The 21,770-nt window shown below is 44.9% G+C and overlaps 3 protein-coding genes across 3 annotated transcripts in view; 2 read left to right on the forward strand and 1 right to left on the reverse strand.

The window, feature by feature from the left end:
• The window catches only part of LOC143766587 (uncharacterized), a 925,271-nt gene that overhangs the window by 326,342 nt on the left and 577,159 nt on the right, over positions 1-21,770 (forward strand). The gene's annotated exons all lie outside the window — the stretch shown is intronic.
• LOC143766586 (uncharacterized) overlaps positions 1-21,770 on the reverse strand; it is a 327,061-nt gene that overhangs the window by 167,224 nt on the left and 138,067 nt on the right. The gene's annotated exons all lie outside the window — the stretch shown is intronic.
• On the forward strand, positions 1,968-20,625 carry LOC143766593 (uncharacterized). Its single transcript, XM_077254385.1, has 6 exons — positions 1,968-2,265; positions 2,395-2,571; positions 2,654-2,780; positions 2,864-2,961; positions 3,160-3,250; positions 17,098-20,625. Exons 1-6 carry the CDS (start codon positions 2,035-2,037, stop codon positions 18,456-18,458), a joined length of 2,085 nt encoding a protein of 694 aa, XP_077110500.1. The 5' UTR covers positions 1,968-2,034; the 3' UTR covers positions 18,459-20,625.

A 21,770-nucleotide genomic window follows, 5' to 3' on the forward strand; every position in this document is an offset into this window, starting at 1 on the left:
TGCGAGCATGCAGTTTAGAGGATTTTGTTTTGTTACAATCTCCTCGCTGTGGATTGTTTTAGAAATGTTCTTACCTCCCTCCTGAGTATGTTTTCCTGGGTCTTCTTTGTTCGAGTCTTTGTTTGTATAGCAACTGTAATTTCAATTTAGTGGCCAAACCTTTCATATACCAACGCTCACGCAGTATTGTCTCTCTCTGGGTTTGCGGATTAAAATGAGTTAATAAACCATTGCGGGGTGGCGATATCAGACTCCTCTTACTGACTCGTGAAGCCTTTTGGTTATACAGTGCTTCAGCCCTGTTCCGATAGCAGAAATGTTCACTTGCTGTGAGCGCCGATGGCTGGCCCGGTGCTCATAGCTGTCCAGCAATGACAATCACAGGGATCTCCTGCAGACCTCGGGTTGTCATGCCAATCCATCGGTAACCCGCGATCATGTTAGTGACACGCTTCCTGCGCAATTGTGTTAAATCCTGCTGTCAGAGATTGACAGCAGCATTTAACAGGTTTAACAGCCGCAGGTGGATCACCATTCCACCCGCGGATGTTAGCAGCATAAGTCAGATGTTGAAATCAGCTGACATGTGCCGGAAAAGATGTGGGCTCAGCGCCTGAGCCCACATCAAATGGGGAGATCCGACATGCTCCTTACATGTACGGCGCATGTCATGAAGGGGTTAATAATCTTTTTTTCTGGTGTTTTCCTTGTAATATAGGAAAGCCTAATGGGGGAACTAAACCCCCTAAAACACTGTACATGGAGACTTTGGTATCAGATAACTTCTGTCTTCGGTGTTTGTGCAAGCAAAAAATCTTTTATAAAAGCCTCAAACTTGTGTGTGTGAATCAGACCTGAGATCTAAAGGCCCCGTCTCACACAGCGACGCTGCAGCGATACAGACAACGATGCTGATCGCTGCAGCGTCGCTGTGTGGTCGCTGTGTGGTCGCTGGGGAGCTGTCACACAGACAGCTCTCTCCAGCGACCAACGATCAGGGGAACGACTTCGGCATCGTTGAAACTGTCTTCAACGATGCCGAAGTCCCCCTGCAGCACCCGGGTAACCAGGGTAAACATCGGGTTACTAAGCGCAGGGCCGCGCTTAGTAACCCGATGTTTACCCTGGTTACCAAAAAAAACAAACAGTACATACTCACCATCTGTTGCCCGTCAGGTCCCTTGGCGTCTGCTTCCTGCTCTGACTGAGCCGCCGTACAGTGAGAGCAGAGCGCAGCGGTGACGTCACTGCTGTGCTCTCACTTTGCGGCGCTCAGTCAGAGCAGGAAGCAGACGCCAAGGGACCTGACGGGCAACAGATGGTGAGTATGTACTGTTTTTTTTTTTTTACATTTACGCTGGTAACCAGGGTAAACATCGGGTTACTAAGCGCGGCCCTGCGCTTAGTAACCCGATGTTTACCCTGGTTACCAGTGAAGACATCGCTGGATCGGTGTCACACACACCGATTCAGCGATGTCAGCGGGGCCTCAACGACCAAAAAAAGGTCCAGGCCATTCCGACACGACCAGCGATCTCGCAGCAGGGGCCTGATCGCTGGTACGTGTCACACATAGCGAGATCGCTACTGAGGTCGCTGTTGCGTCACAAAACTTGTGACTCAGCAGCGATCTCGCTAGCGATCTCGCTATGTGAGACGGGGCCTTAACGTAATAGAAGATTACAGTGCGGGGAAGACGGGAAACCTTCATATAGAGGCCGGTGGGGATGGAGTCAGTGACCGACTCTGGACAGATCTGTTTCTAGAGCCGCAGTAGAAGATGGAGATGTCGTCCTCATCATGAAGTCGTTATTTCTCCTGTCACGTGTAATGAATATCTCCTGCAGTATTACTAATGCCGATTCCAGGGTCGGTAAATGAGACGAGAATTAGCGTTATGGAAGATGAGTCTATGAGAAACGTATTCAGCTGCCGACTCCGAGGAAGAAACTGCTTGTTGTCTGTGGCCTAAATATATAGGTTTCATTAGTAGCTGTACATGTAATGTAAACTGAATAAAATTTTAAATCTCATATGTTTCCCTTATTATCTCCAGTAATTGTATTATTACACAGGATTTTTATGATGTTACATCGGCTCATCTTCTTCTCATTCAGGTCTCTACAATATCGGATCCTCTCAGTGAAGGTCTTCTGTTTTAAGAGAATTTTTCTGAATTACTTAAAGATGGATATGGACAGAGAAAAGATGGCAGAGAGGATATTACACCTCACCCTAGAGATCCTCTTCCGGCTTACTGGAGAGGTGAGAGATTCTGATGACGTCACATTACATCATTCTTATCTGTGGGAATAACAGATGGGCAGAACTGGAGAGGTGAGGACTCTGGAAATGTCTGTAGTGAGATTTATTAATGTGTCTTTCCATAACCAGGATTACATAGTAGTGAAGACCTCTAGTGAGCGCTGTCAGGACCCTGTGTCTGAGGGATGGGGAAGACCCCTGTGTCCAATCACGGGGCCTCCACGTCACCCCCTGATACTTGAGGACCCTAATGAACAGAAGATCCTAGATCTCACCTACAAGATGATTGAGCTGCTGACTGGAGAGGTGACACTGCTGGGAATGCTGGGACATTGTACAGTAACGTTATGAAGGATCAGAGAGTTGAATGTATCATTCTATGTGTTAGGTTCCTATAAGATGTCAGGATGTCGCCGTCTATTTCTCCATGGATGAGTGGGAATATTTAGAAGGACACAAAGATCTGTACAAGGACGTCATGATGATGAAGGCTCCACAGCTCGTCACATCATCAGGTAATAGACAGGACTAAATACACACGGCCTATAATTATCTGTATGTAAAAAATGAATTCAGTCCCTGTATGTGTTCCCTCCAGATCTATCCAGTGAGAGGACAACACCAGAGAGATGTCCGCATCCTCTTCTTCCACAGGACTGTAAAAAAGAAGATCCCAGTGTTCCTCAGGATCATCAGGTAGATAGAGAAAAGGTGTCAGGAGACCTTCCCTTTGATGTGTAGACGGTTGTGAAGGTCTTGTGCTCAGTCTTGTTTTATCCACCAGTATTATATGTTTCATACTTGTATAATGAGAAAGGTGGAGATGGTGGGACTAGAGCTGATCATAGATGTGACTTTTCCATCTGTCTGTGACTTTTATAATATATGTTTCAGGGTGAAGATCTGACCCCTATTAATACTACAGAGACATATGTGAGAGGTGATGAGTGGTGTAAAGAGGAGATTCCTTCATATGACTACCCAGGTGAGTAGTAACCACTAAATGCAGAGAAATCACAGATTCTTTTCAGTCACCGGCTGTGGCAATTTTATCAGTGTTGTAGTCCGACGATATTACAATCGTGTAATCACCATTTTGCCTCTAGACCACAACTTTCTCCTCCACCCAAAACTGATCTAATCACTTTGGGCATTTTAAGCCCTTTTCTATAGAACTTACAACCTGGAGGATCCATCTACCCCCTGGGGTTAGAAGACCGTTACCTGCCCAGATCTGTAAACTACGAAGTAAAATGATAGCGTACGTAGAATGTGCTGACAAGTTAGAAATCTACTATATAATTGTCTAAGGGTCACTTCCGTCCGTCTGTCTGTCCTTCTGTCTGTCTGTCATGGATATTCATTGGTCGCGGCCTCTGTCTGTCATGGAATCCAAGTCGCTGATTGGTCGTGGCAAAACGCCCATGACCATTGCCACGACCAATCAGCGACGCGCACAATCCGGAAGAAAATGGCCGCTCCTTACTCCCCGCACTCACTGCCCGGCGCCCGCATACGCTGTCCGGTCACCGCTCACACAGGGTTAATGCCGGCGGTAACGGACCGCGTTATGCCGCGGGTAACGCACTCCATAACCGCTGCTATTAACCTTGTGTGTCCCCAATTTTTTACTATTGATGCTGCCTATGCGGCATCAATAGTAAAAAAATGTAATGTTAAAAATAATAAAAAGCAAAAAACCTGCTATACTCACCCTCCGTACTTCGCCGAGCCGCTGGCGCCGGCCGCCATTTTCCGTTCCCGGCGATGTATTGCGAAATTACCCAAAAGACTTAGCGGTCTCGCGAGACCGCTAAGTCTTCTGGGTAATTTTGCAATGCATCCTGGGAAAGGAAGATGGCGGCCGGCGCCAGCGGCTCGGCGGAGCTCCGGTGGATCCCAAGCGTCGGTAACCGCTTCCTGGATCCAGGCGTCAACGGAAGGTGAGTATATACCGTATATACTCGAGTATAAGCCGAGATTTTCAGCCCAAATTTTTGGGCTGAAATTGCCCCTCTCGGCTTATACTCGAGTCATGATCAGCGGTGCGGTTGGCGGGTGAGGGGGAGAGAGGTCTGTCATATACTCACCTAGTCCCGGTGCTCCTGGCGCTCCCCCTGCCCATCCCACGGTCTTCGGTGCCGCAGCTCTTCCCCAGGTTCAGCGTTCACGTGGGACCACTCATTAAAGTTATGAATATGGACTCCACTCCCATAGGGGTGGAGCCGCATATTCATTCCTCTAATCAGCGGTAATGGTGACCGCTGACAGAGGAAGAGGCAGCGGCACCCGGAGACCAGCTGTCCGGGATAAGGAGCCAGGGATGCCGGGAGCAGGTAAGTATGTCATAGTTACCTGTCCGCGTTCCACCCGCCGAGCGCCGCTCTGTCTTCCGCGTCCTCTTGCTCTGACTGTTCAGGTCAGAGGGCGCGATGACGTACTAATCTGCGCGCCGCCCTCTGCCTGAACAGTCAGTGTGGAGAGACGCCGAGACGGGAAGCTGAGGAGCTGCGGGCAGCAAGAGAGGTGAGTATGTAATTTTTTTTTTTTATTGCAGCAGCATTATATATGGCACAGCTTTCTATGGAGCATCTATGGGGCCATACTGAACGGTGCAGAGCATTATATATGGCACAGCTTTCTATGGAGCATCTATGGGGCCATACTGAATGGTGCAGAGCATTATATATGGCACAGCTTTATGTGGAGCATCTATGGGGCCATAATGACCGGTGCAGAGCATTATATATGGCACAGCTTTATGTGGAGCATCTATGGGACCATAATGACCAATGCAGAGCATTATATATGGCACAGCTTTATGTGGAGCATCTATGGGGCCATAATGAATGGTGCAGAGCATTCTATATGGCACAGCTTTATGTGGAGCATCTATCGGGCCATACTGAATGGTGCAGAGCATTATATATGGCACAGCTTTATATGGAGCATCTATGGGACCATAATGAACGGTGCAGAGCATTATATATGGCACAGCTTTATGTGGAGCATCTATGGGACCATAATGACCAATGCAGAGCATTATATATGGCACAGCTTTATGTGGAGCATCTATGGGGCCATAATGAACGGTGCAGAGCATTCTATATGGCACAGCTTTATGTGGCGCATCTATCGGGCCATACTGAATGGTGCAGAGCATTATATATGGCACAGCTTTATATGGAGCATCTATGGGACCATAATGAACGGTGCAGAGCATTATATATGGCACAGCTTTATGTGGAGCATCTATGGGGTCATAATGAATGGTATGGAGCATCTATTTTTATTTTTGAAATTCACCGGTAGCTGTTGCATTTTCCACCCTAGGCTTATACTCGAGTCAATAAGTTTTCCCAGTTTTTTGTGGCAAAATTAGGGGGGTCGGCTTATACTCGAGTATATACGGTAACTATTTTTTATTTTAATTCTTTTTTTTTTACAGGGATATCATGCCCACATTACTATATACGTGGCCTGCGCAATATACAACGTGGCCTGCGCAATATACTACATGGGCTGGGCAATATACTACGTTGGCTGCGCAGTATAATACGTGGGCTGCGCAATATACTATATGGGCTGCGCAATATACAACGTGTGCTGCGCAATATACAACGTAGGCTGGGCAATATACTACGTGGACTGCGCAACATACTACATGGGCTGGGCAGTATAATACGTGGGCTGCGCAATATACTATATGGGCTGCGCAATATACAACGTGTGCTGCGCAATATACAACGTGTGCTGCGCAATATACTACATGGGCTGGGCAGTATAATACGTGGGCTGCGCAATATACCACGTGGGCTGCGCAATATACAACGTGGGCTGCGCAATATACAACGTGGGCTGCGCAATATACTGCGTGGGCTGTGCAATATACTACGAGGACTGCGCAATATACTACTTGGGCTGGGCAATATACAACGTGGGCTGTGCAATGTACTGCGTGGGCTGTGCAATGTACTGCGTGGGCTGTGCAATGCACTGCGTGGGCTGTGCAATGCACTGCGTGGGCTGTGCAATGCACTGCGTGGGCTGTGCAATGCACTGCGTGGGCTGTGCAATGTACTGCGTGGGCTGTGCAATGTACTGCGTGGGCTGTGCAATGTACTGCGTGGGCTGTGCAATGTACTGCGTGGGCTGTGCAATGTACTGCGTGGGCTGTGCAATGTACTGCGTGGGCTGTGCAATGTACTGCGTGGGCTGTGCAATGTACTGCGTGGGCTGTGCAATGTACTGCGTGGGCTGCGCAATATACTACGTGGGCTGTGCTATACACTACGCATACATATTCTAGAATACCCAATGCGTTCGAATCGGGCCACCATCTACTATATTATAACTGACCTCTTGGAGAAGCCAGAAAATAATGATGCTGTTGGCTTCCAAGATCCCTGATATGGGAACAGGGAAAAAATCAGGGCTTCTAAAAGCGCTGCCAAGTGTGGAGCCATAAAATTGGGTATCAAAACAAATGAACATAAAAAATTGTTTTCATTTTAAAATGCTTCACATTTCCGATGTGAACTAGCTCCTTCCTCAGGCATATACAAATACATTGTGGATCTTTTATATATTCCAAAATGACGTCACTAATCCAATTGCTTAATTCATTAATTAACCCCTTCACCCCCGGAGCTTTTTCCGTTTTTCCATTTTCGTTTTTCGCTACCCTCCTTCCCAGAGCCATAACTTTTTTATTTTTCCGTCAATTTGGCCATGTGAGGGCTTATTTTTTGCGGGACGAGTTGTACTTTTGAACGACATCATTGGTTTTAGCATGTCGTGTACTAGAAAACGGGAAAAAAATTCCAAGTGCAGTGAAATTGCAAAAAAAGTGCAATCCCACACTTGTTTTTTGCTTGCCTATTTTGCTAGGTTCACTAAATGCTAAAACTGACCTGCCATTATGATTCTCCAGGTCACTACGAGTTTATAGACACCTAACATGACTAGGTTATTTTTCACCTAAGTGGTGAAAAAAAATTCCAAACTTTGCAAAAAACAAAACAAAACAAAATTGCGCCATTTTCCGATACTCGTAGCGTCTCCATTTTTCGTGATCTGGGGTCAGGTGAGGGCTTATTTTTTGCGTGCCGAGCTGGCGTTTTTAATGATAGCATTTTGGTGTAGATACGTTCTTTTGATCACCCGTTATTGCATTTTAATGCAATGTCGTGGCGACCAAAAAAACGTAAATCTGGCGTTTCAAATTTTTTTCTCATTACGCCATTTAGCGATCAGGTTAATGCTTTTTTTTTATTGATAGATCGGGCGATTCTGAACGCGGCGATACCAAATATGTGTAGGTTGGTTTTTTTTTTTATTGATTTATTTTGATTGGGGCGAAAGGGGGGTGATTTAAACTTTTATATTTTTTTTATTTTTTTCACATTTTTAAAAACTTTTTTTTTTTACTTTTGCCATGCTTCTATAGCCTCCATGGGAGGCTAGAAGCAGGCACAGCCCGATCGGCTCTGCTATGCAGCAGTGATCATAAGATCGCTGCTACACAGCAGATTTGCAGGTGTGCTGTGAGCGCCGACCACAGGGGGGCGCTCACAGCCACCGGCAATCAGTAACCATAGAGGTCTCAAGGACCTCTATGGTTACAATGGAGGAGCATCGCCGACCCCCGATCATGTGACGGGGGTCGGCGATGCGCTCATATCCGGCCGCACGGCCGGATGCGGTAGTTAAATGCCGCTGTCTGAGTTTGACAGCGGCATTTAACTAGTTAATAGCGGCGGGTGATCGCGATTTCACCCGCCGCTATTGCGCGCACATGTCAGCTGTAAAAAACAGCTGACATGTCGCGACTTTGATGTGCGCTCACCGCCGGAGCGCACATCAAAGCGGGGGTCCCGACATGTGACGTACTATACCGTCACATGTCGGGAAGGGGTTAAACTGCGCTTATGGTACACAGTTTTTTTGCTTTTAAATCTTTCTTCTTGTACAAAACAATACAAATAGATGTAAAATGCATATTGGATGTACAATAAAATATATATAACGAACATACAGTACAGACCAAAAGTTTGGACACACCATCTGATTTAAAGATTTTTCTGTATTTTCATGACTGAAAATTGTGCATTCACACTGAAGGCATCAAAACTATGAATTAACACATGTGGAATTATATACTTAACGAAAAAGTGTGAAACAACTGAAATTATGTCTTGTATTCTAGGTTCTTCAAAGTAGCCACCTTTTGCTTTGATGACTGCTTTGCACACTCTTGGCATTCTCTTGATGAGCTTCAAGAGGTAGTCACCGGGAATGGTCTTTCAACAATCTTGAAGGAGTTCCCAGAGATGCTTAGCACTTGTTGGCCCTTTTGCCTTCACTCTGCGGTCCAGCTCACCCCAAACCATCTCGATTGGGTTCAGGTCTGGTGACTGTGGAGGCCAGGTCATCTGGCGTAGCACCCCATCACTCTCCTTCTTGGTCAAATAGCCCTTACACATCCTGGAGGTAAATAATAATGGCTCAACTAAACGAAAACCGGATGGAATAGCATGCCGCTGCTAGACGCTGTGGTAGCCATGCTGGTTCTGTATGCCTTCAGTTTTGAATAAATCACCAACAGTGTCACCAGCAAGGCATCCCCACACCATCACACCTCCTCCTCCATGCTTCACGGTGCGAACCAGACATGTAGAGTCCATCCGTTCACCTTTTCTGCGTCGCACAAAGACACGGTGGTTGGAATAAAAAATCTCAAATTTGGGCTCATCAGACCAAAGCACAGATTTCCACTGGTCTAATGTCTATTCCTTGTGTTCTTTAGCCCAAACAAGTCTCTCCTGCTTGTTGCCTGTCCTTAGCAGTGGTTTCCTAGCAGCTATTTTACCATGAAGGCCTGCTGCATAAAGTCTCCTCTTAATAGTTGTTGTAGAGATGTCTGCTGCTAGAACTCTGTGGCATTGACCTGGTCTCTAATCTGAGCTGCTGTTAACCTGCGATATCTGAGGCTGGTGACTCGGATAAACTTATCCTCAGAAGCAGAGGTGACTCTTGGTCTTCCTTTCCTGGGGCGGTCCTCATGTGATGGTTTTTGCCACTGCACTTGGGGACACTTTCAAAGTTTGCCCAATTTTTCGGACTGACTGACCTTCATTTCTTAAAGTAATGATGGCCACTCGTTTTTCTTTACTTAGCTGCTTTTTTCCTTGCCATAATACAAATTCTAACAGTCTATTCAGTAGGACTATCAACTGTGTATCCACCAGACTTCTGCACAACACAACTTTTGGTCCCAACCCCATTTATAAGGCAAGAAATCCCACTTATTAAACCTGACAGGGCACACCCGTGAAGCGAAAACCATTCCCGGTGACTACCTCTTGAAGCTCATCAAGAGAATGCCAAGAGTGTGCAAAGCAGTCATCAAAGCAAAAGGTGGCTACTTTGAAGAACCTAGAATACAAGACATAATTTCATTTGTTTCACACTTTTTTGTTAAGTATATAATTCCATATATGTTAATTCATAGTTTTGATGCCTTCAGTCTCCATGTACAATTTTCATAGTCATGAAAATACAGAAAAATCTTTAAATGAGAAGGTGTGTCCAAACTTTTGGTCTGTACTGTACATGGCAACAACCAAAATACTTAGGGGTATTTTTTTTTTAATGATCCTTATTATGTCGTATTTTCAATGCTCTCATTCAGGCCCTCTGGTTTAATTGTGAATAGTTTAAAAATCCAATAGGATTCCCTATTCACAAGTCTTTGGCACCTATTAGACACATGTTCTGATATTTGTTCTAATATATTGAGTCTTAAACTGGTGGGATCTCGTTTACATTCTAAAACGAAATGCCTAAACAGACTGTGCAGAGTACACCCTTCCTAATATTATGTCTATAGCTGGTCATCCTACTATTGATCGCTTGGGTCGTTTTTAGATCCCTGATATTGGATGAATCTACCTTCTCTCACTTCTGTGCTGCTGTCTAATCAGTTCCCATTTTTCAAATCTGATGTGTGTCACTTTATGTGGTGACAACTTTGAAATTCTTCACAAAGGACAATAGGAAACAAATGGACCTTACAAATTATTTTCCACCTTCTCTTGAATCCGACTATACACGGTGGTACATTACTGTCTGGGCATATGGCAGGGTTAAGAAAGGAAGGCGCGCCATTTAGCTATTTGAATGCAGATCTTGCTGGAATAGTTTGCAGGCACACTGCATTGGGAGCACTGTTCATGGTCATCTCAAAAGATGGCCACCACAAACAAGCTTGGCATTATCTACTTCATTTTCCAGATCCCAGGGATTGTTTTTACTCATCATCCTGCCCCATGCACATGGATCTGGACTTGCACAGAGACCACTAGACTTGGGCCACGGTGTTACATTTTGTTTGGTAGTGTGACATAGCAAGAAGAATTCTCGGGTAGCCGGGTCAGAACCAGGAGGGCAGGGTAAATACAACATCAAATAATGCAAAATCAGTCAGTAAACAGGCCAGGTTCACAGCAGGAAACAAATACAGAAGCTAGGAGCTGAGCACAGAGGACTGAACCAGAGGAGATTAAGGCTGTATCTGGCAGCTTCCGGCAATATGTTGCAAGTATTTAGCAGGGTGTGGTGCTTTACAAATGCCTAAAACAGGGTGCAGATAGCTTCATCTGGACAGCACACACACTCATATGCCAAACTGGATGGTACTACTGGTCCCAAGCACCATAATCTTAGTGGCTGGACAGAGCCCCTGTTTCTAATGTCTCCTCCATTACTAGCACTACCTGCAGAATGAATAAAGCCACCTTTCATAGAAAAATTAAAACCCATAATGCATCTCCAGTGAGATGCCCCCCTCCCCTCACAAATTAACATGTGGTGAAGAGGGAGAATTACATATAGCTAGGAAGTAAGCAATACTAATTAAGACACAGGCATAGCTGACATTTTAAACTCCTTTTGTAAGACCTCACAATGGAACATATGGGAAAGTGAGAGAAACGCTTTAACTTCTTTTGAAGCAGAGGACCCCTGTAGTTTATAGGTAATTAAACAGGAAATGTCTTCTAGGGGAAAAGAGATACCAAAAGGAGAAGAGTTTACTTGAGAAGTGTGCTTTTCCCAGGCACCGAACTACTATTCACACATCACAGATTGTAGCCATCCCGGCTCTAGGGCTCACATAGGAATATTGGGGTTGGTATCAATCAGATATGTACAGTGTCGGACTGGGGTGTCTGGGGCCCACCAGAGGAATGGACTCTAGGGGCCCACCCTACAGCTATATGCAAATATCTGTCATTATAGTGGAGCATCGGCTGTAAAACACGGTAATAACTGGGATGTATAATTACGGTAGTTTACATTAATGGGGTTCTTGGTTAAAACAAGTTATCACTGATCCATGGGCTCCACAGGATTGGTGATCGCTTAGATCTGACCATTAGAAACTGCACCGATCGGAAGAATGGGGAAGTTTTATCCCTGACAGGACACTTTTATCACTAGTTTAAAATGCAGCGGCAGGTGGGATTTCTGACCGCAGCTCCATTCATTCTCTTTGGGGCTTCCAGAAAAAAACAAGTGCAGCCACTGAGGGAATGAATGGATCAGTGATCTAGTCGGACATGCCACTCCAGTCTAATGGGGATAAAAAGTTCCACATTTTGCTGAATGGGTCCAAGCAGTCAGACCCCCACCAATCAATACGTTATCACTTATCCTGTGGAGAGGTGATTACTTTTTTCCACAGGAAACCCCTGTAAGTGCATCTCCGCCGCTGTGTACAAAGCATTAAAACTCTAATGGAAATAAAGAATCTTCTCCTAATTAATATCAGAGAGAACAAATGACCGCCATACACAACACAATCCACTATACCAAGACCAATAATACCACATACAGGAAGAAATACCACCACACCATGACCAGACCACATAGTGACCGAATAATACTACATACAAGGGACAAATACCACCGCACCATGTCAAGACCACATATTACCACCACTTGGTGACCAAATAGCACATACAAGGGACAAATACCACAACACCATTTCCAGACCACATATTACCACCACATAGTGACTGAATACTACAATACTGATCAGAAATAAAAAAAAACAAAAACAAAACACAATACTATCACCATAAGGCTTCCGTCACACTAGCAGTATTTGGTCAGTATTTTACATCAGCATTTGTAAGCCAAAACCAGGAGTGGAACAATCAGAGGCAAAGTATAACAGAAACATATGCACCACTTCTGTATTTATCACCCACTCCTGGTTTTGGCTTACAAATACTGATGTAAGTTACAGACCAAATACTGAATGTGTGACGGCAGCCTAAGTGACATTATACACAGGAGATCTGTACTTAGTATGCAGTGTCTGTGTAGAGGTAATACAGAGATCACTGGTGACATTATACACAGGAGCTCTGTATATAATGTATAGGTAATACAGTGATCACTGGTGACCTTGTACACAGGACCTCTGTATATAGTATACAGTGTATAGTGTCAGTGTATAGGTAACACTGACTCACCAGTGACGTCTCTAGGTGAAGTCCTTCATCTTTCATCCAGCACAGACCGCCATCATTTCTTCCAGCCAGGACTCCTTTCTGCAGGAAATAACACAGTTATTTCGAGCTCCGCTTGCAGAACACATTACTTAATTTTTCACAACTTCTACATTACACCACATGAAGAAAAAGAGGCGATATAGTGTCACTCTGCACACTAACAGGACCGCCCCCCCATTTAAAACAGTGTCCTCAAATAATAAAATAAATACATCACTGCAGTAATAATATCCCTTAATTAGCCCCTATGGTAAATATCCCCCATCCTGGCCCCGTGTGTCTCATTCCTGGCTCCAGCCATATGTTCTCGCATCCTGCCCTCATGAGTATCCATTCTACCCCATATGATCTCCCCATCCTGCCCCATTCTGTCTCTATCGTATCCATCCTGCCCCATGTCTTTCATTCTGCCCCGTGTCTCCAATCATGCCCCGTATCTACATACTGCCCATGCCTCCAGTCCTGCTCCCAGTGTGTCCAGCATATTACCCCCAGTGTGTCCAGCAATCTGCCCCAGTGTCCAGCACTGCCCCCAGTGTGTCCAGCAATCTGCCCCAGTGTCCAGCATTGCCCCAGTGTGTCCAGCAATCTGCCCCAGTGTGTCCAGTACTGCCCCAGTGTGTCCAGTACTGCCCCAGTGTGTCCAGCAATCTGCCCCAGTGTGTCCAGCAATCTGCCCCAGTGTGTCCAGCAATCTGCCCCAGTGTGTCCAGCAATCTGCCCCAGTGTGTCTAGCAATCTGCCCCAGTGTGTCCAGCAATCTGCCCCAGTGTGTCCAGCAATCTGCCCCAGTGTGTCCAGATCTTAAGATCACCTGTCCTGTCAAATATGGTCCCCCTCATTCCTATCCTGGTATGCATGGCCCTCATCCTCATTCTGGTATGCATGGCCCCATCTTCGTTCTGGTATGCATGGCCCCATCCTAATCCTGGTAAGCATGGTCCAATTCTTATTCTCATATGATTGATTGGTCCCATCCTGTTCCTGGTATGATCAATTGGCCGCATTCAGTTCCTGGTAGGTTCACTGGTCCCATTCAGATCCTGGTAGAATTGACTGGCCCCATCCAGTTCCTGGTATGATTGGCTCCATCCCAGTACTGGTATCCATGGCCCCATCAGAAAAGATTTAAAACAAACCTTTACTTTTACCTTCCTCCGCTCCCTTGCAATCGCAGCGTTCTGCTCCGGTGCCAGCAGCTGCTTAATGCTTGAAACCAACACATAGCAGGGACATTAGGCGCTGCTCCCAAGCAGAGCACAGCTGCTGGAATACTCACTGGGACCATTCATCGCAGAGAGTGGTGAATAACCATTTCTCTTCAGTAGCGGGCACTGTCAGCCGCCTGCTTCCTGCTGCTTACAGCAGTCACGTTTGCCAATACTTAAGAGAAATGAATATTCTGAATATTCATTGCTCTTAAGTATCGGCAAACGTGACCGCTAGCAGCAGCAGGAAGCAGGCGGCTGACAGTGAGCAATACTGAAGAGGAATGGTTACTCACCGGGATCTCTGATGAACACCCAATGAGTATTCCGGCAGCTGTGCTCTGCTTGGGAGCAGCACATGATGTCCCTGCCAAGTGCTGCGTACAAGCATTAATCAACTGCTGGCACCGAAGCAGGACGCTGCAACTGCAAGGGAGCAGAGGAAGGTAAGAGTAAAAGGTTTTTTTTTTTTAAAGGGAACCTGTCACCTGAATTTGGCGGGACCAGTTTTGGGTCATATGGGCGGGGTTTTCGGGTGTTTGATTCACCCTTTCCTTACCCGCTGGCTGCATGCTGGCCGCAATATTGGATTGAAGCTCCTTCTACGTCCTCCGGAGTACACGCCTGCGCAAGGCAATATTGCCTTGCGCTGGTGTGTACTCCAGAGGACAGAGAATGAACTTCAATCCAATATTGCGGCCAGCGGGTAAGGAAAGGGTGAATCAAACACCCGAAAACCCCGCCCATATGACCCAAAACTGGTCCCGCCAAATTCAGGTGACAGGTTCCCTTTAATCTTTTCTGATGGGGCCATGGATACGAGGACTTGGATGGGGCTAGTCAGTCATACCAGGATGCCAGAAAGAAATGAATATTCATTGCCCTCCACGCCCATGGGCGTGAATGCAGTGCATATTCATTTCTCTTTAGCAGCGGGCACAGGAGTTAGACAGAGCCTCCGGCTCTTGCCTCTGTGACCCGCTGCTCCTCCGATACCGCTTCCCCACCACAACCATAGCCAATATATCCAGACTATAAGACATATCCATTTTCGTCCACATTTTGGGAGGAAAAAAGTGCATATTTATAGTCCAAAAAATACAGTATATGTAAAATCATGATAAAGATATGTTGTCATTATCTGGTGCCTGTGATCTTTAGAAGCTAAGATGTCTTGAAAAGTTGGGAATATCCTAAAATTCTGAAGCTGAAAACATTTCACAAACAATCCCACATGAGGAAATCTAAGTGAAGTGTATGGGTAAAACTTAGGAGCTAATAAAAAGCAGATCCTTGGTCTGGGTTATTGTCAGTACCTGGGAAGGCGTAGTTCGCTATGCAGGTTCTGTCCAATTCCCAATCAAAGTGTTTCCCTTCGCTAAGCTCTGAGCCATTTCTGTGACTAAATTTGGTAATTTTCTGATGTTTTCCCGCTTTTATTTCATGTAATTGTATATATTGTATTGTTTTATTGCCATTTTGTATATTTATTATAAACACTGCCTATCTTTCCGGAGTAAATATAACGTTTTATAGTGCTGTTGCTTTTGCTCTGTAAACTGCACCCCGAATCCGTACTCTATCTGCAATGGGTGTCCAATCAGCCTGTATAAATGATTGGTGGTGACAGTGAGTCGTTTCTGTGTTATAGTGAAGTTGGAAGTGATCATACGGGGTACTGTATATACATATAATTTATGCTTTGGAATTGGGGGGTGTATATACCACGTAGTGGAAGTGGCTGCGGTCTCTTCCATCAATAATTGATCAATTTCATACTGTCCTGACGAGTTGCATTCCCTTGATTGAAGTGATAACAGCGGGTGGATCTGTGTTGAGGGCTGTGTATCTTTGACACCGTGTCTAGTGCCAGAAGCAGATGCCGCAGGAGCAGATGTCAGAGATGTTACACACCATTTGCAGAAGCTCTAAGGGTATGTGCACACGTTGCGGATTTTGCTGCGGATCCGCAGTGGTTTTGACGCTGCGGATTCGCAGCTGTTTTCCATGAGTTTACAGTACCATGTAAACCTATCAAAAACAAAATCCGCAGTGCACATGCTGCGGAAAAAAACACATGGAAAAGCTGCGTTGTTTATTCCGCAGCATGTTCATTCTTTGAGCGGATTCCGTAGCGGTTTACACCTGCTCCATTATAGGAATCTGCAGGTGTAAATCCGCACAAAAACCGCATAAAATCCGCGGTAAATCTGCAGGTAAAACGCAGTGCTTTTTACCTGCGGATTTCTCAAAACAGGTGTGAAAAAATCCACAGAGGTCCCATCTACATGTGCACATACCCTTATATGACAAAATGGCAGAAAATCAGAGCAGCAGAAATCCCCAAAAAGTGACTCCATTTTTTATAATAAAAGCCTCAGTGAATTAATTTATAGGAGTAGTGACTATTTTGACTCCACAGGCACATTTGCTATTTTATTCCCCACACATAGTGCCCAGATTGTGCACTAGGAGACACACACCATAAATTAAGTGGGATCTTCTCACAATAGTAATGCCAAATACATAGATGCTAAATGTGATTTGGGCACACTGCAAAGCTCAGAAGCGAGGGGGAGATTTGCCCTTGGGAGCGCGAATGTTGCTGGATTGGGTTATGGAAGTCTTTTTGCTTTTCAAAAACCTTTAAGCCACTAATAATATGGAAACATATGGTTTTCCATTGACAAATGATGGACCTGAGTGGGGACTTGTTTTTGCGGGATGAGTAGAAGTTTTTATTGGTATAATTTTCACCTACATAACATTGCTTGGTGGCTTTTTATTCCATGTTTGTGAGGCAGAATGAACAAACAGTTGAACACCACGCTCTACTGGTTCATGCTATTTCTATTAGACTGTAAACTGTCCTTATCTTGGTGAAAGAGTTTTTTTTATTAGACTGTGAACTGTCATTGTCTTGTAAGTTCAATATTTTTTTACATAACTTGCCATTTTTACAGACAGTTTAAGTAGAAATTGTCAAAAAACTAAAATTCAAGGATATTTTATTCAAAAATAATAATTGGTTTTATTTTTGGCAGATGAATGTACCTGGAGATCAGAGGGACAGCTGACATCTTCAATTTTTAAATCAGATGATTTTGAGATCAAACAGGATTCTTCAGAAGTGAATGCTATTACTCCAGATATACCATCATCCCTTCATAGCAAAGATCTGTCATCTGATCTTTTGAAACAGGTCCTGTCTTCTGATTCATTACCGACTGCTAAGAAAAATCACACTCACAAAATAATCATTAAAAATGTAACTGCTCCTAAAGCAAAGAAGCCATTATCACATTCAAAACTTGGAAATAATTTTCCCCTCAAAAAGTATTTTCTTAAACATAATCAAAAAATTCAGACCGCGGAGAATAGATTTTCTTGTTCCATTTGTAGGAAACGTTTTAGCCGGAAATCAAAGCTTGTTATTCACAAGAGAACTCATACAGGGGAGAAGCCATTTTCATGTTCAGAATGTGGAAAATGTTTTACAGAGAAATCAAGTTTTAACAGACATCAGAAAATTCACACAGGGGAGAAGCTTTTCTCATGTTCAGAATGTCTGAAATGTTTTAGCCGGAAAGCGCAGCTTGCTGGCCACCAGAGAACCCACACAGGGGAGAAGCCTTTTTCATGTTCAGAATGTGGGAAATGTTTTACAAAGAAATCAGATGTTATTATACACCAAAGAACCCACACCGGGGAAAAGCCTTTTTCATGTTCAGAATGTGGGAAATGCTTTAACCAGAAAAAGCATCTTTATGGCCACCAGAGAACCCACACAGGGGAGAAGCCTTTTTCATGTTTAGAATGTGGGAAATGTTTTACCTGGAAATCAGATGTTATTAAACACCAAAGAGCCCACACTGGGGAAAAGCCTTTTTCATGTTCAGAATGTGGGAAGTGTTTTAACCGGAAAGCATATCTTGTTGTCCACCACAGAACCCACACAGGGGAGAAGCCTTTTTCATGTTCAGAATGTGGGAAATGTTTTAACCGGAAAGCTCATCTTCATAGACACCAGAGAACCCACACAGGGGAGAAGTCATTCTCATGTTCAGAATGTGGGAAATTTTTTAGCGAGAAATCAGATTTTGTTGCGCACCAGAGAACCCACACAGGGGACAAGCCTTTTTTCTGTTCAGAATGTGGGAAATGTTTTACCCGGAAAGCATATCTTGATGGCCACCAGAGAACCCACACAGGGGATATGCCTTTTTCTTGTTCAGAATGTGGGAAATGTTTTACCCGGAAAGCATATCTTGATGGCCACCAGAGAACCCACACAGGGGAGAAGCCTTTTTTCTGTTCAGAATGCGGAAAATGTTTTGTGACAAAATCATCTCTGCTTAGACACCAGAGCAGACACACAGGGGAAAAACCTTTTTCATGTTCTTAAAGTGGGAAATGTTTTGCTTGGAAATCAACTCTTAAAAGGGAACCTGTCACCAGCAAAATGGCTATTAACCTGCATATCCCTTGTAGATTGTGAGCCCTCGCGGGCAGGGTCCTCTCTCCTACTGTACTAGTCGTGCCTTGTATTGTTTAAGATTATTGTACTTGTTTTTATATGTATACCCCTCCTCACATGTAAAGTGCCATGGAATAAATGGCGCTATAATAATAAATAGTAATAATAATAATATACAGGCGTAATCTGCAGGTTAATTGCATTACTAACTTGATTAGTGCCTGCAAATAGCTGAACGCTGCTGGGAGAAAATTAACTTTACTCTTCGTGGCAGCATTCGGTTTTAGTCAAAGTGGTGTCGCTGGCGCGGTTTCATTTACCGTTCTGAGGCTGTAATTGTGCCCCCGGCCTGACTAACACTGGCTCTGCATTGAGGCCGGCGGCCAGTCCGTGTCGGGGAGTGGTTATAGCCACTGCTCTGCGTTCTCAGAGTGGTGACTAAACTAGCTCTGGCGCCGCCCCTCTGACTGAAGCCGAATGCTGACGGTGAGAATAAAGTACATTTTTTCCCAGAAGTATTCGGCTGCATGCAGGCATCGGGCGGGTTAGTAATCGGTCAGTATCCCTGCTTTCATGCTCAAACTATGGAAGTTCAAGTCTGCAAAGAGATCACCCACACCCAGAATCATCCTTACCCCATGAGGTGAGATCTTGCATAGAGCCCCAGACCGAGGAAGATTGACAGTCATCTTGTGTTTCTCCCATTTTCTAATAATTGTGCCAACAGTTGTTGCCTTCTCATCAAGCTAATGAGTGCAGAGTGGGAGGGCTTCTTAAAGAAAAACTAACCGGTCTGTCTGAGCCAGAATTCTTGCTGGTTAACTATAATAAGCTTTATCTATATAGCGCAAACATATTCCGCAGCGCTTTACAGTTAAACAGTTCCAATTACAACAGTCATGGGTAACATAGTAACAGCGTTAACAATGATATAATGATTAAAGCAAAGTAAAACAACTCTGCTCTTGAGAGCTTACAATCTACAATGAGGTGGGGAAGATACAAAGTACAGGTGTATTTACAATGATGTATTTACAGTGAAGGTCCAGCTATCTTCAGGGGGTGGGGGATAGGTGGAGATAGTGAATGGACTACACACGCACACTTACACTTTGAGGGAGCGCCTAAAACTGTGCAAGTTGTAGCTTGTCCTAATTTCTTGGTGTAGAGCATTCCAGACGATTGGTGAAACGTGGGAGAAGTCTTGGAGTCGGGAGTGCGAGGTACAGATTAGTGCAGAGGTTAGTCGAAAGTCGTTTACAGAACGCAACAATCGGCTAGGCCGATAGACAGCAATGAGGGAGGAGATGTAAGGGGGTGCCACACTGTGGAGAGCTTTGTGGGTGAGTACAAGTACTTTGAATTGGAGCCTATAATGAATGGCCAGCCAGTGTAACGACTGGCGAAGAGCGGACATGTTTGAGTAATGATTAGCCAGGTGGATGACCCTGGCTGATGCATTAAGGATGTAGAACAAAGAAAATGGTATATAGCAGCATCATATCATTCAGTATTCAGTGATTCTAGTAATCAAAACATGCCTACTAATGTCTTGGACATTTAACCGGATCAGTCACTGAAGACTCAAGCAAAAACGGGGATGTGGAAACCACAAATGTGACCAAAGATCCAAGATGTAGATAAAAAATTTGCTTTATTGCATATTCAAAACAGAGACAAAAATGGGATTCATGGGGAACATGTGCAAATACAAGCAATAGTGCAAAAAAACAAGACGCTCTGACTACAATGCACCACACCACTATCAATCTGTTGTAGAGGGTAATCTATTTAAGGGCGGTGAGTAGAAGAGGATCAACACCCACCATCTAGATGGTGATGAACCAATAGAGAGGCACCTCAAGATATTCTGGTATGCAGCTTGATAATAAATGCCACAGAAATATATATGACGCTTATCTATATATTATGCCTAAAATTAGGTTGCCTATTGTGCTGTGCACCATAGATAAGCAGTATAAACAGAAAATCTCCTATTAACATAGTCTCAGCTGCTCCTATCCACCAGCATCCATTAGTATGAACATAATGACTATATCCACCAGTGGTATCTCATACGGGTTTTACGTCAGAGCCAGTGGCGCTGTGTGTGGGAGTCAGGTCAGTGCATCAACCCCGACACGCGTTTTGGAGGCTTGCTTGCCCCCTGACTAAGGAGCAAGCCTCCGAAATGCGCGTCGGGGTTGACGCACTGACCTGACTCCCACACGCAGCGCCAAGGTCGTTGGTCACTTTGAGTGCAGTTTCTGTTGAATGTAGCGGGTGGAAACCGGACTGTGAAGGGTCTAGGAGGGAATGATGTGTTTGAAGAAGGAGGGGAAAATGACAGAGAGGAGAGAGAGATTAAAGATTGTAGTTAGGTGAGTTGTGATGACTGGAGAGGGAGACTGGAGGAGATGTGAGGGAATGGGGTCAGTAGTGCATATAGTCAGACGAGAAGAAGAGCGGAGCTTGGAGACTTCTTCTGTGATGAGATCGAATGTGGAGAGTGAGACAGGGGAAGTTCCGGGAGGGATGGGAGTCACTGCACTTGGTGGCTGGGAGCGGATTTCCTGATGGATATTATCTATTTTCTCTATAAAGTGGCAGGCCAGGTCATCAGCACAAATGTTTTTAATAGGGGCTTGTGCTTTTGGCCTGAGGAGGGAGTGAAAGGTGTCAAAACATTTCTTGGGGTTGTTGGATAGTGAGGAGATCAGGGTGGTGAAGTAGGTCTGTTTGGCGAGGTGAAGGGCAGAATTATAGATTCTGAAAGGGAACCTGTCACCTGAATTTGGCCGGACCGGTTTTCGGTCATATGGGTGGGGTTTTCGGGTGTTTGATTCACCCTTTCCTTACCCGCTGGCTGCATGCTGACTGCAATATTGGATTGAAGTTCATTCTCTGTCCTCCGTAGTTCCGTATACACGGAACACAGCGAAATACTTCCGGGACATAGTGCGCCGGCGCATGCGCACTAATGCTTTTCAGCTTTGCCCGCAGTTGGGCAAAGCATACTGCGCGTGCGCAAGGCAAGATTGCCTTGCGCAGGCGTGTACTACGGAGGACAGAGAATGAACTTCAATCCAATATTTCAGCCGGCATGCAGCCAGCGTGTAAGGAAAGGGTGAATCAAACACCCGAAAACCCTGCCCATATGACTGAAAACCAGTCCTGCCAAATTCAGGTGTCAGGTTCCCTTTAACATAAATTTGAAGCGGATGAAGTCTTCTGGTGTGC

Source organism: Ranitomeya variabilis, chromosome 4, assembly GCF_051348905.1.
Source record: "Ranitomeya variabilis isolate aRanVar5 chromosome 4, aRanVar5.hap1, whole genome shotgun sequence".
NCBI lineage: Eukaryota > Metazoa > Chordata > Amphibia > Anura > Dendrobatidae > Ranitomeya > Ranitomeya variabilis.